This window comes from Chanos chanos, chromosome 9, assembly GCF_902362185.1.
Source record: "Chanos chanos chromosome 9, fChaCha1.1, whole genome shotgun sequence".
In the NCBI taxonomy this organism is placed as follows: Eukaryota; Metazoa; Chordata; class Actinopteri; order Gonorynchiformes; family Chanidae; genus Chanos; species Chanos chanos.
Window position 1 is genome coordinate 11,053,461 of NC_044503.1, and position 18,817 is coordinate 11,072,277.

At 40.1% G+C, this 18,817-nt stretch overlaps 1 protein-coding gene across 4 annotated transcripts; it reads left to right on the forward strand.

The window, feature by feature from the left end:
• Nucleotides 1–399: 399 nt before the first annotated feature.
• On the forward strand, nucleotides 400–4,320 carry suv39h1b (SUV39H1 histone lysine methyltransferase b). Of its 4 annotated transcripts, none has more exons than XM_030784970.1 (6): nucleotides 400–418; nucleotides 1,482–1,669; nucleotides 2,005–2,658; nucleotides 3,043–3,189; nucleotides 3,897–4,026; nucleotides 4,232–4,320. In XM_030784970.1, the coding sequence occupies exons 1-6, from the start codon at nucleotides 400–402 to the stop codon at nucleotides 4,318–4,320; spliced, it is 1,227 nt and encodes a 408-aa protein (XP_030640830.1). The 4 variants fall into 4 exon arrangements, with proteins under 4 accessions (XP_030640830.1, XP_030640831.1, XP_030640832.1 ...); XM_030784971.1 differs by having other exon boundaries at nucleotides 1,482–1,663; XM_030784972.1 differs by having other exon boundaries at nucleotides 1,482–1,624.
• The last annotated feature ends 14,497 nt before the right edge of the window (nucleotides 4,321–18,817 follow it).

The window sequence follows — 18,817 nt, forward strand, 5'->3', positions numbered from 1 at the left end:
TTCATTAGGTTATTTTACGTTTGTAACGATAAATCTACATTTATTTCTGTCACCATATTTTCTTCCCTTCTTCCTTTTTTTAAATGGCAACTGTGTTTTGCATGTTCGACACGAAATAGTTTATTTGCGTCAGCAGTGTGAGCGAAGGATGGTGAGGATGAAAAATAATGAAGTTACTGTGAATTTAACCTACGAGGGGCAGCAACGAGCTACAGAGATATAACAGAAGAAGAGGAACACACGTCCTGCTGATCCGTTTCTGCAGCGCCCTCATATGGTTTCTACTCAATGTAGATTTTAGGTCTTTGTATTAATTGGATACTCGGCTTGTCACTCAGTCACCATGTAACCAATCGTTGGTCACTTTTTCTATTCTTGCGTTTTGGCGGCGGGAGGAAGATGGCGGAAAATTTGAAAGGTAGGATTATGTCGTCTGTAATCTTTAAAAACAACGATTTCCTCGTCCCATCATGTCTGCGGTCGATTGCATAGCGTTTTACCAGTCATAAGGTTGGATGAAGGGCGGTTTTTTAAAAACATGAAAGTTATAAAATGGCTAGAAACGTGTAGGTGGCGTTGCAGTCATTTGTTGATATAAACCTACGAACCACATTTCATAGCGCCAAGCAGAGAGCTCGGTAGCAACACGTTTGCAAAATTAACTTAAAAGTGAATGGAACTATCGAACAGTTATTATTTGTGCATTAAGTTTCTATGATTTACTGTCGAATTAAATACAGCTATGTTTGATGGCGTTAGAACAGAAGTGCGATTACACTACCTTAGATGATCTCTGTACACACTCTGTATATGCAGAACGTGAATGATCTGGCCCCGGTAGTCTAGCTAACTTTAGCTATTGTCAACTAAGCGAACCTAAGTGTTGTGCATCTTTCTACCAGTCTTTACTTAGCTGCGTAGTGTAATCTAAGCAGGAGATGGGACGTTGTCGACTGTGTTCTTGATAGTGTTCTAAGTGTAATCTAAAACGCATCAAGAAAGTTAAGCATGTATGTCCACCAGTTATCAAATCCATACCATCGACAGTTGCGTTTACGCTGTCCAGTTTGTACTCCTTTGGTTGCCAGCCTGGCACTGGAGGGTAATGTCTAAATATGATAACAGGCATTTCCATGTATAAATATGTTATCAGACATTTCCAAACAAAGTAATGAGCTTTTAGGTTAATTCCTCACCTCTTCATGAAGTATCCATTCGCACATTACTGACGCAGCCAGATGTGCTGCGCCGTTTAGAATTTGGTTAAAAATCAAATATTGTGAATACAACTATGAACGGGCTGTGATGGACTGGCGACCTGTCCAGAGTGTTTCCCCCCGCCCTTCGTCCAATGAGCGCTGGGATGGGCTCCAGCACCCCGCGACCCCAATTAGGGATAAGCGGTTTGGAGAATGAATGAATGCACTATGAACGGGCAAATACCAGTTTTCTTTTATGTCTAATAATTTCTCTGCTTCTAGAATGCCAAGTGGCCTGCAAGGCTACACTGGAGCAACTGGAGACTGTTTGTCGAGAAGAGGGTGTCATCTGCAAAGATCTGGGAATCAACAAATACAACCTTTGTGATTTTGAGGTTGAGTATCTCTGTAACTACAAGAAAGTAGTTGTTTCAAATGGAAAGACACCGGGAAGAACGCCAGAAGTACAGGTAACATAACTTTGCAGAGCTTTAACTGTAGTTTGTCAGTGTCTCCAGGATTATCAAATACGGGTCCTCGGTCAGCTTTGCATAGCATAGCATGTAAGAATATGAAGATTATGATGCTGAATATTCTTGCTTAAAACAATTATGACTTCTTAGTTTTTGTTGTTGTTGTGTTCTTTTTTTTTTCCCTTTTCATTTGAAATTGTAGTTGTTTCTGATTTGTTTTAACTTCTTTATTAACATACTGAACGAGGTGAGATGCCAGACTAAGCAGCACTTTATTTCATAATATTCGAAACAATGCTTGGCCGTCGCCATAATTCTCATTTCACTTACAGGAGTTCTATTTAGTAAAATGGAAGGGTTACCCAGAGTCCATGAGCACGTGGGAGCCGCGGAAGAATCTGAAGTGCGTGGACTTGCTCACACAGTTTTGGGAGGACGTGCACAAGGAGCTCAAGAGGCAAAAAAAGAGGAGCATCCCCAAGAAGCTCGATTCCGCCATATCCTCACATTTGGTTCAGAAAGCCAAGCATCGTCAGATCCTTCGACAGTGGGAGGTCCATCTCAACAGCCTTGGAACCCACAAGGGCCGTATATCTGTTTGTAACGAAGTGGACTCGGAGGGACCGCCTAAGAACTTCACATACATTAATGACTATAAGGTTGGGGAGGGCATTACACTAACTGAAGTGGCGGTGGGTTGCGAATGCACCGACTGCCTGGACAACCCCGTGGACGGGTGTTGCGCCGGTGCGTCCCAGCACCGTTTTGCCTATAACGATTCGGGTCAGGTTCGCATTCGGCCGGGGATGCCCATATACGAATGCAACAAGAGATGCCGCTGTGGACCAGACTGTCCGAACAGAGTGGTTCAGCGTGGCATCCAGTACTCACTCTGCATCTTTCGGACTGACAACGGCAGAGGTTGGGGAGTGCGCACGATGGAACGCATCCGTAAGAATACTTTTGTGATGGAATATGTTGGAGAGGTAAGGGATTGGGGAGGGTGTCTGATTACATAGGCAGCTAAGCATCAGTCTCTAACCATCTAGGACAAATCTGAGGTGCTCCACAAGACATTTTTAGATCTTTTGTTGTTATTAACTTCAAGGGTAAAATATATTTCCTGTAAATATACATTATGACTGACTTTTCAGGTCAGATTCAGAATCAAATTCAGACTAACCTAGGTTGTGAGTCCTGAGATTTTGTGTTTTACCCTATTTAAGCTCATTTACAATGTCAAGTTTTTTATGTCTTGAGTGTTGCCCAAACAACACAAAGAAGTTTTTAAGCATTATAAAGAAACTTGTACTTCTAGACTTTGAAAGTACTGACAGACAGTCACACTGTTTGGCTATGCTCTGTTACAGATCATCACGACGGAGGAAGCAGAAAGGCGAGGTCACATCTATGATAGAGAGGGCGCCACCTACCTGTTTGACCTGGACTACGTTGATGATGAGTACACCGTGGATGCAGCTCATTACGGAAACATCTCTCACTTTGTTAATCATAGTGTGAGTGCTCTTGGCCAAAGTGTTTTTTTTTTTTTTTTTTCTGCAGGCAAAGATCTGTCATGTTTCGTATCAACAAAATGACATATATGGTCATGTGCAGCTAAGCCAGTTCACAGCCTATGTTTAGATTTAGTAGTGAGATCAGCATACCACCCCCCACCCCCCCAGCAGTAAGGGGGAAAAAAAAAGCTCAGTTAAACAAAACTAAGAGGAAATGATTTTAGCGATGGAAGTAATCAGCAGAGTCACTGGCTCTCTTTATCTGTATATTTATGAATCTAATAGCACAAACCATTTAATAAAGTGATTTTGATATGTACACCAGGTCTTTATCATTACAATGGCATATGTATGCAGGACTTAGTGTGGATTTTCCTTAGGTTTTCTCATAATCTGTTCACTGTGCTCTCTAATTAGCTGAAGAATGCAGAAACCTGATTTATACATAACAAAATGGCATTTAATTAAGAGGTAAAAAAGCAGCAGCGGCCACGGGTCTGTAGCCCTCCGGGACTGGACTGGGATCTCTGGCCCAGAGATTCCTGGTTAAATTCAAAAACCTGTTTAAAGGCACTTTGTAAAATAACATTGCAGATATACCTTATACAGGTCAAACGTAGACACTTGACTGAAGATTAGCATCCTCAGTTTAAGTTCTGACCTAAAAAGTGTTTTTTTTTTTTTTTTTCCTCTTCACTATTTTGCAGTGTGACCCAAATCTTCAGGTGTACAACGTGTTCATAAACAACCTGGATGAGAGACTACCGCGGATAGCTTTTTTTGCCACCCGCACAATCAAGACAGGGGAAGAGCTCACCTTTGACTACAAAATGCAGAGTAAGTATGAAGGAGGCAGAGGATCATTACCCTTAGGTTAGCTCTTGCAAGCTTAGTTATATCAAATGATGGACGAGCAAGGATTTTTAATTTTTTGTTTTGTTTTTTTCTTCTCTCTCTCTTTTTTTTTTTTAAGGAGCCTAAAAGTGTAATTAGTTATTACAGGAATGCTTTGGAATTAACACCTTTCCCTTGTCTTATACAGTTGATCCTGTCGATGCAGAAAGTACGAAGATGGACTCTAATTTCAGTTTGACTGGACTCCCTGGATCCCCAAAAAGAGAATGCGTATAGAATGCAAGTGTGGTGTGGAGTCCTGTCGAAAGTACCTCTTTTAGATTGGGAGGGGTGAGTTGGTATTACATGGTTAAGTCATAGGGAACATTCTGAGAGGCTCTAATGTCCCATTTCAGACGAGTCCTTCAGAGTCATACGGGAACATTTTCATGTGTCAACACGTCAGATACATGCTTGAATATCTGACCTCCCTCACACTTTTTGTCCTTCAAGTCAGTGGCATTTTTTTATATATATAAATATATATAGAAAGAATTTGACTTACAGAATATATTATGGAACGAAAAAGCTACTTGATTCAGTTTAAACATTTAAATCTTTTAGATGTCTGCTGATGATAAATGTTGTTTTCACATCATTTGTGATCGGCCTTTTTATGCTGTGTGGATGGTTTCAGGTTTTTGTTTTGTTTTTTTTGTACATGACATGACACTTTTCTTTGCTCCAGCCGTGCCAGCTGATTTTGTACAGACAAACGTAAATGAATTTCACAGAATCATAAATGTCATGAAGATATGTATCATTGTGAGTTGGTATGGTGGGTGGGGACTTTTTAAAAGTTGTTTTTCCATTTTTTTTCTTGTCTTTTTTTAATACAAAAAAATTTTTTAGCGAGAGCGCTTTTAAAGACCTTGTAGAAAGATGTTAGCATGGATGTATTTTATTTAACGTTTAACAGGAAGGTTTTATAATGATTTAAATTGTAGTGAGGTCACTGCAGAGTTTTAACGACACTCGTGATGTCATAGCGAGGTCACCGATTGTGTGACTGGGTCATATGCAGTTGGCATGTCGTATGCTCAGGCATACATGGTCTCGTGTTCTGCCTGTTATGTTTTTACTGTCTTCAAAAGAAATTAATTTTCCACCCAGATGAACAATCTGCAATGATGTCACAACAACATTTTTGTCAGGGTTGTTATTACGACAGCAAGTGGCTTCGTCCCATGACATAAAAAAAAAAATCTTTACAGAACAGTGAGATCATTAAAGAAACGTAAAGGAAAAATCGGACCGGTCAATTGTCTGCTGGTGTTTTTCTTTTAAATAGTGGCATATTCACAAGATGAATTCATGGTTTTAAAGTATTACTAGCACACACCATGATCATTTTTAAATGCTGTTCCATCGCACCACATTTCATATTCGTTCAAATATCAGCTTTGTGATTTTTGGGCAAGTGGATGAACATAATTGCAACACAAGCAAATGGGTTTATTATGCTATGAAGATTGTTGTGTCCTGATAAAATGTCTCGGATCTTTTCCCGGTCTCTCAGTTGTTATTTTGGATAAGATTACCTGAATGTCACAGTTACTGCCAAAGGTTAATATTTTTTTAACGTAGATGTTTGTCTTTGATTTTTATATGTCAAGAAAAATTAGTGATATCATGTCTTCTTTTGTAAAAAGATGTACACTAGCAGCAAAAAGGAGAAGATACTGTGAAATAAAAACATTAAACTTTACTCATGACTGTGATTAAAATACTTGATGGTGTTTTCAAAGCATCTTTTCAACTCAAATTATTTGTATTAAAATCACTTACACCATGTCATTGTAACATGATGCTTCTTAAAGCATTCGCTATATCAAATATTCTTTAAAGGAAATGTATTACTCAACCATCCAAACTCTTAATTTCAGTTGCCGACAGATTAAGGATTAATAGCTCAATTCTCTTTGGAGCCCAAAATAGTGAGTAGGCCTACAGGTCTTGACATTGAAGTTGACCTAAGCCAGCTTGCTATTATCAGTAGGTTACAATACACTGAAACCTACCCCCAAATGTTCAAGAGCTGAAAGAGGTGAACCCAAGGCCATAAGAAGCTGTCGGTCCATAAACTCTGATCTCAACTTACAATGGCAACTAGCTCCTCTGAAATGGGACACCTTGACTTCTGTGCAATGCATGACCTTTTCGGTGATATCAGTGGTTAAGGTCACCTCGTTCGTGCTTGAAATTGCGATGAAAGAAGTCTCTCTGCCTTGCGCATTCAGAGGAAACCATGTCTTAGTCTGAGTTTACTGCAAGTGGGCAACATGTTGGAAATGCTCTTATAAGACACACTAAATATGTCAACGTCAACTTAATCCTCGTAGTGAAACTTTAATATTCCCGTACATCTAGGTCATCCTGTTTACGAGGTGAGCTGCAAATCTAACTAAAATATATTTAACAATTACAATTATATTTAAAAATTACATTTAACCTAGTTACTAATTTAGAGCTCTGCAGTTTTCTGCTCAAAGGCAATGAAGCTGTAGGCTAGGAGCCTGCAAATGAATTAGTGAGTGGTAATGAACATGACTGGTACATCAATTATACTGTCTTCTCACTTCTTTCAGAATTACATTTACTGAATAGTTGAATGCTAAAAATATAGGCAATGTCCCCTGAAGGCATTAGAAAAGACAGATTGAGATGAAAAGAAAACATTGCTGAATGACTTGATTTTGTGCATTGGCATTTATAGACACCAAATTTCCTGCTTACACGCAAGTACACTAACACAGCAAATGTTTACATCACACAGCGCATAGTTTTTCACAGTGAAACTCAGGAACTCGTGTGTCTTAACACTCTAATTTATATTTTGTAGTACTATAATTTTTTTGTGATCACTTTAACACTATTTTCAATACAATGATTGATGGCAGTTTAGGTCACAAATGTTGTTTGAATGAAAAGAGGGAGTAGTGTCCATCTCAGCAGCTTTTTCTTAAAATTTTAAAAACTAACATTTTCTCAAGACATTTATTTATATCACTTTCTGCATTTAGCTCCCTTCAAAACATTTGAGCTAAATCTATTTTGTTTGACCAGTTTTCTTAAACACCCATCTTGTCATACATCTCAGTCAAACACCACAAACATCACATGCACTCACCATCACCAAACCAGCCACATATGAGTAGATGTTATGTTAATGTACAGTATCTATTCATTTCTGTATCCAACGTGCCAATAAACTTCATTAATTCTGTTATCACTCTCAAAGTATTCTCATCTAACTATTCTTCCCATTATTGCATGAAAAATGTTTTCAAACTTTCTTTGTAAAAACAAAAGGCAGAAACAAAGGCATTAAAAAGGCTCTGACTTTGTTAGAAGTTTAGCTAATAGTGAAACTTCCAACAAACAGTGAAATTATCCCTATTTAATTTACTTTTGGGGAGACTAAACGTATGGCTAAAACCTATAAAATCTTCAGAAATAATAGTCTCGTTAATGAAGATCAGTAATTTGGCGTCTTAATCACAAAAATAAAAAGGAGATTTCATATCTAAAAATGAACCTTTTGATGAAAGCTTGTTCTTGTCTTAATTTACAAAATAAACTGTCAAATTAACTATGCATATATCGACAGAAGATGTCCAATGTTTTAAATTTCAGGTTGAGACAAGCTATTTTGTTTTGTTACTGTTTTGTACTATATTTGATTCAGGTCTTTGTACTGCATACTGGGTATGACCACAACATAAAAAAATTATCTCACGTAAAAATGATAACCTTGAGTATAGATCTCGCTGTACTTTCACTTATATAAACACATACCAACAAAAAAACTGTGCTTTCAAGGTTTGCTTTTGGAGAAATTGAAAGGAAGGCACTGGTGGAGTGAAAAGTGGTTGTCTTGCACAGAATGAGGTGTGAGAGGAGGAAAAAAAAAAATCAGAAACAAAGCGAGACCAAGAACAATCCCATGAAAATGAAGAATCTTGGATTTTGAAGACCTATGACCAGACAGATGGCAAATAAGAGGAAGGCAACAGACAGAAGTAGAGTCTTTTCCAGATTTTCCTCAGAATGGCTCACATGAGCTTCGGGGGTTTGACTGGTTTTGCAGGGCAGTGACAGCTCTTGTCCTGGGACCTTGTGATGTGGAACGTATGTTGGTTCAAGGTAAACACAAGCAGACTCTGCTTCTTCGTTAGTCACCAAGTCATCCTCTGTGAAAACACGGGCGGAATCCTCGCTTCCACAGGGGGAATCGGATGGTTCCACAGGTGGAATCGGACGGTCGCTGGTGATTAGGTGTGGTGATCTGGCTTTTGTTTCTGAAATATCTGTCTTCACCAAATTCTCCTCACTGATGGTTTTGCACTTAGTGGCATCCAGGGGCTCTTGGTCTTCAACAGAGTCCTCAGGAAGCGTTGCTGCCACTTCCAGTGGACACTGGTGAGGCATGGGCAGTAATTCTGAATGAAATGCTGTAGTAGCTGAAAGAATAGGTTCTCTCTTGTTCACAATGCCCTCTTCTATTGGCCCCAGGGGGGTAACTCCAGGGGCTTGCCATTTACTGGAGGCCACAATGCTTGGCATTTCTTCACCATCTGCCTTAGAGCTACTTATGTCATGGACTGGTTCCACTTTCTTCATGGTCTCCATCCTGATGGTTTTGAGTTTTCCAATCTCCTCCTCCTGGATACGGTCGGAGCCATATGCTTGAGTATTCTCTTCCTCTTTTTGTTCAAGGTCTTCTTTGATTTCTTCTGAATCACCAGTCTTCATTTCTTCCCTGGGGTCTGTTAGTTCCACGGGAGCATGAAGAGAACTTTTATCCTCCTTGCCATTCTTTTTCTCATTTGATTTCCTCTGCACTGCTTCATTTACCTCCTCTTCTGTCTGAGACTGTATTCCTCCATACTGTCTTTCTTCCTGATTCTCCTCTGAAACCCCTATTTTATCTTCTAAATGCAAATGAACAGGAAGCGCAACTGATTTAGCTAGGTCTAGATGGGAAGGCACTTTGGTAGAAATCTGAAGGTCATCTTTGACAGCCTGAACGGATTGTTTTGGCTTCACAGAATCTTCAAAATAATCTTCTAACACATCTGCAGTGTCAGCAGGATGGGCTGGCCCGTACGCAGGCCAAGTTGTGGTCTCTTCCTGCTGTGATTTGGATAGTAGAGGTGGCTGGCTAGCTTGACATACGGTTTCTGACTGGTCAATTTGTGTTGTGTCTGTAGTTGGCATGGAGAGTGGGTGTTCACTGATGGTTTCGTCAACATTGGACAGCGCACACTGTGCTGTGACATTCTGGATGGATGTATCTCGCTTTGTCTGTAACAGAGAGAAACAGTAATAACAAATACACTGTCTTTTGTTGGTCCCTCATTACATTAGGTAGCCTTTGTACAGAATAGTCCCATATATTGTTAATTACACATCTAATTAGCGTTACCTTTCTAGCTACTTACAAGTGGATCCAAATACTTCAGTGGTATGTGCTGTTAGACAGCACCTAAACAATAGGTAATAATGATGCAAATGGTGTGGTTATCACATCAGGCAATACCTGTTAGGCCACCTAATGTAAGTTTGATCAGGAGACAAAGCTACTTACTGGTCCTTGCCTGATATCATACATTGGGGCCATTCACAGCATACATTCAGAATTAGTGCTGATACATCTCATTCTAATTCATGCTGTTTTGTACAAAGTATAGGACGTGTTTGTAAATTAGAACAGGCCATTGAACACGGGTATAGCAGACAGGTGTCCATGAGAACATAATTGGCAAAGTTCTGTGGACAGGTGAGTGCAGCTGGTTCCCTCTGCCCCTCCCTCTCAGCGGGTGGTCAGTGACGTTGAGGTGCTTATGTGGGTGAAAAACCAGGAGAGTAAAGTTTTCCTCCACCCGCGTTACGTTGCTTGACGATATAATGAAATTCATTGTGTGAAAAAATGTCTGATCAACTTCACTTATTATGGGGAAAGTGGCTTGACAGAAATAACTGCTACACAAGGGGAAGATTTCTCACGAGATTGAGGATAATTAGGTATTCCAAATCTGGAGAGACGTGGAAAAACAAGACTACATGGACATATCTCCTATGACAGGAAGAATTACAAAGCAGCTGAACAAGTGGACTCATTCCTCAAAAAAACAGTCAATAGCTTTTACAGCAAAAAAAACAAACAAAACTATTGTGTTGTAAAATGTATTAGGGCCAGTCCCTCTGCAAATCGGTGTCTGTGAGACATTCTGTTCCAGTTCCCATGGGCGCTCTTCCAAGGGGATCCTTGTACACACATTTATTATCAGGCTTTTCACAGTGGCAGACTTGGAACCTCTGGTCTGATTCATGTTCTCATTCATGTATTCATGTGTTACGTGCACACAATATTCAGCTACAATAGTTATATATGCACAATACATAGACCTTTCCATACTTTTCTTGATGAAAGTATTATTTATCAAGCCACTCAGATCAACAGTTGGGTAATTCACAATGCAACACAGTCAGCAACTGAACTGCTTTTTCATGACACAAAACAATAATTCAAAAAAGGAAAATGAAATGAAATAACCAACACAAATACAGTAGTCATGCACTGCTTGTGGTCAATTCACGACATTTAGGCTGATTTGTATGTATGTATATGGGGTGTATTTGGGTTAAATGTTTAGGGGGACAAGGAATATAAAGGTAACTGACAAAATAAAAGAGACCAGTGTTAAATATCTTAATAAGGCACTAAGTAGTCAGAACTTGCCAGAACAGATGCAAAGTATCTTGGCATTTGTGCTCCAGACAGATTCTACAAACGTCTGGAACACTGTTTGAGAATTGTGACTCCATTCTTCCATCATTTAGTGTTTTGTTAAACAGTTGTGGAGAAAGCTGTCTTTGTGCTTCTGCAGAACCTTTAGTTAGGCTGAGATGTGGTGATTCAGTTGGCCATGGCATATGGTTCATATCATTTTCACAGTCATCAGACTGTTCTGTGCCTCACAACTGTCATCCTGGAAGGTGCAACACCTATGAGGATAGAAATGCGTCATCATGGGATGAAGACGACTTCCAGATTGGTTTTGTATTTTATCGCTGTTTATCCTGCCCTCTGGGGGACTGAATGAACCTGCACCACGCTGGGAAAATGCACCTGAAACCTTTTCCACAGGGGGTGAAGGGTTCTTTCTGGCGCATGTCATATGTGTGCTTGTCGAACACAAGGTGAAGGACGACTTACCCGACCACTCACTCACTCACTATCTAAGCCGCTTATCCTAACTAGGGTCGCGGGGGTTGCTGGAGCCTATCACAGGGCAAAAGGCGGGGAAACACCCTGGACAGGTCGCCAGTCCATCGCAGGGCAGACACACAGACAATCACACTCACACACACAATCATACCTAGGGACAATTTTAGTGTCTCCAATTCACCTAACCTGCATGTCTTTGGACTGTGGGAGGAAACCGGAGCTCCCGGAGGAAACCCACGCAGACACGGGGAGAACATGCAAACTCCACACAGAAAGGACTCTGGCCGCCCGGCCGGGAATCGAACCCGAGACCTTCTTGCTGTGAGGCGACAGCGCTATCCACTGCGCCACCGTGCCGACCACATAACTTTAATTCGGCTCAGGCCACTAGACAACTTGTGTTTTTGCATTTTGATGTGTAAAAATGAGAGGCTTCTGCATCACAGCCAGACCACAGTATCGACAAGTATGAAGTCCCTGATGGATGTCACAGTGAGGTGAGGAATGACGGACAGCATTTTTACACATGAACCTACTTATGGATGTCAACTATTTAATTGCCTCATGAACCACATCTGTATGGAAACAACTGATTTCAAAGTGCTTTGTGTCTTTCATTTTCTGAAAGTGTTCATTCATTCAGGAGTTTCTTTTATTTTGGCAGTTGCCTATACCTTGAAATAATCACCTTGATTATACCTTTAGCTTGTGTGCAATAAAAGCAAAATTGTGTATATTATAATTCCCCCCTAAGTTGACGATTAAATATAGCTTACTCAAGGTAAGTGCTTTATTTAGCCTTGTTGATGGCCTGTTTATTATGAATACAGGTGAAGGGGTGCAGAATTTTCCCCAGTTAGCGTGATTCTTTTTATATAGCCTATGTTGATGGCAGTAAATTATGATTTCAAACATATGATTAAGATGCAACCTAAGTAATATTACTAACTGTTAGATTTAGATGCTTGATAGCCAAAGCACATACGATATGATCAAGGAGTACAGTAATACAGGATGGGTTAGGAATGTGAATTCAACGAATTCTGGATTATTTTTCATCATTTTTTTGAATTCCCTTTTCTTCATAATTTAGTCATATCCAATTCTTGTGCTTTGCTGGTCCCCAGTGCTTGCACAACCGTTATGTTGGCCAGAGAAGGAAAAGACTTTCATGTGTCTCCTCTGATACACATGGAATCACCTCCTGCTTCTTTTCACCTGACCGCAGAGGGCTACCCTGGGAAGCCACGACAAGTGACGAGGTTCACACTTTGATCCCCAGATCAGCCAATCATGAATCAAGTTCCCTAACCAGCCAATGGGAGTAGTTGTCGCAGCAATAGGGAGGCGATCTCCTGCAGGCGTCCCACCCACGAACACCGCCAATTGTGTTCGTTTGGGCGCCCAGCAAAACCATAAGCGTTACAGAAACTCAGATTTGTACCTTGGTCTCTGCGGTGGTGGGCTGACGGCTTTTCCGCTAAACCACCACAGCACCATTACTTTTCATTTTGTATCAATTACTCAATTTGCAAAGCATGTTTTCTGACAGTGACAGTTAGTGAACTGTAATTCAGACAAGTAAATCTTTGGTAATACTGGGATTCAAAATAATCTTCGTTATGTAACGCGTGCGATGAGATGAACATTACATGCAAAAACGATGAACACAAGACGATGGACATGACATGGCCTTGACAGCACATTCAGCGAGGGAGCAGCATGCACGTTACCTAAGTTGTTGCTGAAGCTTCAATGAGCTGTAAAAACACACCATCAATAGAAAGGCGAAAATCAACAAAGAATAATGTTATTTGAAAATTTCTACAAATTACGGTAAAATGAAATGCATAGTCTAAAGCTGGTAGCTCTTCACTTATGTGTATATTCAGTAATGCACACGTGGGCTCTTAAAAAAGTAACTTTCATTTAGAAAAATCACTTTTCATCTTGTTTTACAGATGTCAACGGATATTTGCACCTGTATAAAGAACATACAGAGCTAGGCATGTTGAAATCTTCAGTGTGTGCAAATCCAAACATACAATCAAAGATCTACAACATAAACACTTACCAACTGCGGGCCTTTTATGGGTTTTGCACAATCTAAACATCTTGTACATTTTAAAGGGCTTTAGTACATCAGGACCATAGTATATCACTGAAATAAAATTACACATCAACAGAAAAGGCTTTCTAAAATAAAGGTTTGATCTAGTCCAACCACAATAGCCATATGTGTAGATGTGTGTCGTGCATTAGTGGCTGAAGTTAGAACAGAAGCTTGTCTTTCAACACTTCTGTCCTGAGAGTAAACTACTGTCAGCGCCATCTGATTTAGTACCACCACATTTCTGAAGACTCCTTTGTCAGATGTACGGTATACATCGCCTTTGAAAACTCTATGGCTTCTCTATTTTTGTTGGCTGTGGTCGGGAACTGATAAGAATTTATATTCTTCTTCAGACTTGCCCCTGTGCCTTGATTGTTAAGACCTCATTAATGCCACTATGGTGGTACAACTTGTTAGCATAATAAAAATACTCACTTCAACTATAAATTACATACAAATTAGTTGATTTAGTTGACTGAATTTAAATGAAGAAGTGATGTTTGTTTGGCAAAATTAAAATATTTTTAATTATGTTGGAAGATGTGTTGGAAGATAGTCTTTTATACTCAAGTGTTTGAATAAACAAAAGTACAAATGTGCAACCATATCTCTGAGTCATCCACAGCTGTTGATATTAAGACACACAGCTATGCTGCAGTTGTTATAGTATTGACAGATAACAATTCCCAAACAACATGGCTGTTGATAGGATTATAATACAACGCATCGCTCTCATGTCTGACAAAAGACAATATATAGTTCATTAAGGAATTGAGTGTTCTTTCAAACGGGCTTGAATTTATAACACTATCAAGACATCTCGACAAGGCATAGATCCACCAATGTTTTTAAACAGCAAACCCCCAAGCCACTAATTTTAAGATTTAAGAACACTTCCAGCTAAAATTATATTAACAGATTATGTAACATCCCACATACTGTTTTGTAATTTTATAGTCTTTATAAAGTAGGCTCATAGTTATGACAGTGTTGTACAGTAAACAAAAAGTGATATATAAAGTTTAATCATTTATATATTCTATTTTTCTACAGAGCAAGGATAAAGGTCTAACGTCGCATCTACATTCAAATTCAGACAGGGATGTAAACCAGTATTCTTAATAGAACATAAATGAGACTATTTTTAAATGAAAAGTACAATTTAATTTTGCTAGCTTGTTGGGAAGCGTGCAACCCACTCACCTCAATGTCAATCTCAGGTTGATCGTTAGCTGGAGTAGCAGAAGGCCGCTGCACACTGGAACCACTCGCCTCTGCGGTTTCCTCTTCTGTTAAACAGATGAAAGGCATGCTATTTATTTATTACAGAAATAACATCTATGAACTGCCTCACTCACTCCCCCTACATCTTAACACCCATACACACATCCACAGTCAGACACCCACAGCCACACACACGCACAAACACACATAGAGGCACTTGGAAACTTTCATTAAAATACTGATGACTAGATCTACAATATTATAAACTAAAAAAATTAATTATGGTAACTTCTCTCTCAAAACACTGTCTCAGTCAAATTAACTTTCTATTAGTGTTTTATAGCAACAACAACAACAACAATAATAATAATAATAATAATAATACAAGTTTATTCAGAGCCCAATGTTACTATTTATAGTCTCAAAGGGCTTTACATGTCTATAACAAAGTCAAATCAAAATTATACTGTCCATAAGTTAGAGAAAATGGATAAGTCTTTAGCCTGATTTTAAAGGTATGGAGAGAGTTTGCCTCCCTAACTTCTGTAGGTAAACCATTCCAGAGGAAGGGAGAGCAGTAGGAAAAGGCTTGGTTTTTGTTTTTGTGCATACATTTTCCTGTACATTATTAAACAATCAGGGCAATGTTTACATATAACCACCATTTTGTCTGTTGCCATACCTTTCTCCTTGTCATCGCTGTCATCATATTCAGTGTCCGTTCTGCAAGGGAAACCAGTATAGGTTCAGTGTGGGAAATACAAATACATGGATGAAACACAGAAACTACCCATTATAAAAAGCTTTAACGCTCATACATTTTGTACTACTTAGGAAATATCTACCCTCAAAGAGGGCGGAAAGTAACACTGATACCGAAGACAACTGCCTTAGTAGTTTTATCTAAGCAAGCCTAACTTGAGTGGTCATTTGAACCTATTCAGATAAAAAGAGCTGGATGGACTTCATGGAAGAAAAAAAAAAAAAAAACCAACAACAACTCCACTCTACTACATTCCAACCTTTAGGCCTTTGATGAGCCATGTTTAAAGGCACTGATGCCAACCCACATGTTTGGCATGTGTCTATTTACACCATCCAAGCAACAGCACACACTGGGGCTTGGACTAAGCTGCTTGGCTGGGTCTCGGAAGACCAAGCCCAAACTTCAAGGTAATCATGTGTAGTTTATGCCGTACTATCCAGTTGCACATTGCAACATCAGTAGAGCGTCAAGTGATTTGTAATCTGCTACCATAGCGTACACTAAAACACTTTAAATAAGCCAGCTAAATATGCATCCAGTTTTTCCATTCATATATTCAGATATTCCAACCTGTTTCCAGAGTCATTTGACGCTTTTTTTTTTTTTTTTTTTTTTTGAGGACAGTGTTCAAGTGATGACCGTGCATTCCAACGCAGACACAATTCATGACCACGGGCACCGTTGGTATTTTCGGCCATTGTCTAAAAACATGAGAGAGCATGGAACCACACCTTTAACTTTACGGCGTGACGCTCTGGTGCAACTTCACTTGACATTTGGAGAAAGGTTAAGAGAAGGCTCAGCGGAGGCAAGTCAGATGACCCCTGATTGCTTGGTAATGTTCTTGACAAGCTCTCCATTACGAAACCTTTCCAATGAACGATCCTCTGAGGACCTGTTCTTTTGAGGCCCTGCCGTCCTCAGAGTAGAAGGGAAACAGGGAAGGACAGAAAAGGAATGCATGCAAACTCCATCATATTATGCATGCAGACTACAGGAACAGAGCAAGCGTGAAACTATGTTTGTCTGGTCCTTTACCCAGCAACCCTGCAGGAAAGGTCAGGGCTTAAGTTTTAGAAACGCCAGAGCTGAAAGTGACACCTGCCTTATCCTATTTTCATCCACTTCATACACCCCTGGATGAATGCCATTCACAGGGGGTGTGTGCATCCATTAAAAAAAAAAAACAGGGCTCCCCAATATCTGATAGTGTACCAAGATCATAAGTAAAGCAAAGCAGTTTTCAGCTCTGCATGGATATAGCAGCGACACACGCGATCTGCAGGCCTGCTCACCTGACATAAATGTCTAAGAGGGACGGCCATCTGTGCCGTACTGACATTTGCATCACAAGGCAAACTGTGGCAGATTAATTGACATGAAGAAAATCATTTGGGTGATGAATGGCAATGACACTTTAGGACATGCGTGACTACAGTTTTTAGTATGTTGTAAACATCAGAACAAGCGCACACAAACATCCCTCCGTTTGATAAGTCTGATATGTAACGCCATACATTGATAGCATCTACCTGATAGGGTCATTACTGGCAAAGGATTTTTTTTTCAGTAACTGAGATGAAATGCTTTTTTGTCTTCGATAAATTACTCAGCAGGGTTGTAATTATTGTTATATAGATGGAATAGCACTGAGTAGTAATGAGCCTAGTAGTTTCGAAACAGTTAAACCAAAGTGTGCAGGACGACTATTTCCTTTCGGGAGCACATTAATTAATATAATGTACAGAACAGTCAGTTGCGTAAATTGTAGGTCTATCAGCTGTTAAGTCATGGTGATTATTGTTTCATCGTCTGATTTTGACGCGGTTTCGTTATAACCTACAATTAGCTTTATTCATTAAGTAGTAAGTTCTTCAGCAATCAGAATAATTCAGCACTGTAACAGATGTGGCACGTTGACACTTTTACGTACCCAAACCTCGGTGGCTTCAGGATACTTTTCAGGTGTGCAGCAGGAATCTTGCAGGCTTGAGGTGTATCATCTTCATATGATTGTATGAGTGTAACGGAATAATTTCTGCCAAAGTTATTCGCCCAGAAATCTCCGCTGGGGGTTTCATAGCGCACCACAAAATCTATGCGCGCTCCATTGAATAAATAGGGTGACGCAAAGGAGAGTTTAAAGGAAAACGTATCGGTTTCACCATCATTGGAGCCTTCAACATAATCTGCAGGGTAATCGAAATGTGTTATCCACCCATCCATTGTGGACCGGACAAAAACTTCTTTCTGAAAAGAAATATTAAGCACACGGATCAACCCTGAAAAAGCCAGAGGTTCATCTGGTACAGTCGACACGCTTTCAACCTCTACTTTATTTGTGTGAACTGCAAGTGTCAGGTCGGCGCCTCGAAGTGGTTCAAACTCTGGAGACAGACTGAAAATTGGCAGACGATAGGATGACCTATAGCGTTCTTCTTCTTCCTCCCAGCCCGAAATGTCTTCATCATCCGAATCAAACGCCACAAATTCCCTCACATCAGCCAGCTCACCTCCCGCTGCATCGGCGAATGACACTCTTCTTGTTAATGCCAGGCGAATTCGCATATACTCTGCCGTCTCATCTGCGATTGAATGCCCGCGTTTCCTGGGCACGGGAGAAGACCTCGGTATAAGTCGGACATCCTCCTCAGTTTCCTCATCATCTTCATCGTCGGCTGGGGAATTGCGATGTCCCTCCTCCGCTGACCGCTCGTTCCTAACCGTCTTGAAGAGGCCCTCTTGAGTTGGGAGGGTTAAGAAATTATTCCCTTGCGACATTTTGCCCAGATATTTCACAAATGTCGCATGTTAATTCGAACAGTTCAGACCCAGGCGATGCTTATCCTCGACTGTGCGCCACACAGTCTAGTTTTAGAACGTGTTGTCCTGCATAGTGTCAATGGAGACCCAAGTGCCTATGCAAGCTGGGTCTAATGCCGCCTCGTTTCGATGTGGTTGAGGTTTGTTCTGCGGGCAGAACTGAGAACTGCAGTTTGGAGTACAGTGTGGCACGACAAGAATAAGTGTCTAATTTTAGAGTTTGCGTGTCCATCGTTTTCCGGGGGTCAAGGGAAAGATTACCCGTTTATTTTCAAGTAGTCCTCCCCTCGCTCTCCTTTTCGGTCGTCCCAGACTGTACACGCCCACGTTTCTACTACAAGCAAAAGTCTTGCTTATGCTGCCCCCCTCATAATACTGCCTCACTCTCTACATTTGATAGGCTGCTTGTGAAAATAATTATTTGTCATTGTTTTATAACAGAGCTTCCAAAATTTGATTTCGAAGGGATTCTTTGATATCCCCTTTGTCGACACGTTTTAAGCATTATCTGTGGTAACGTTGTTTATTATCATTATAGACACAGTTAAACTCACTTGCCTTAGCGAATGACAGT

What these genes read in the sequence shown, in the direction of transcription:
- suv39h1b (XM_030784970.1), top strand. An exon ending in TGATGGAATATGTTGGAGAG is followed by an intron (nt 2,659 to 3,042) that starts GTAAGGGATTGG and finishes GCTCTGTTACAG; the next exon opens with ATCATCACGACGGAGGAAGC. An exon ending in CTTTGACTACAAAATGCAGA is followed by an intron (nt 4,027 to 4,231) that starts GTAAGTATGAAG and finishes TGTCTTATACAG; the next exon opens with TTGATCCTGTCGATGCAGAA.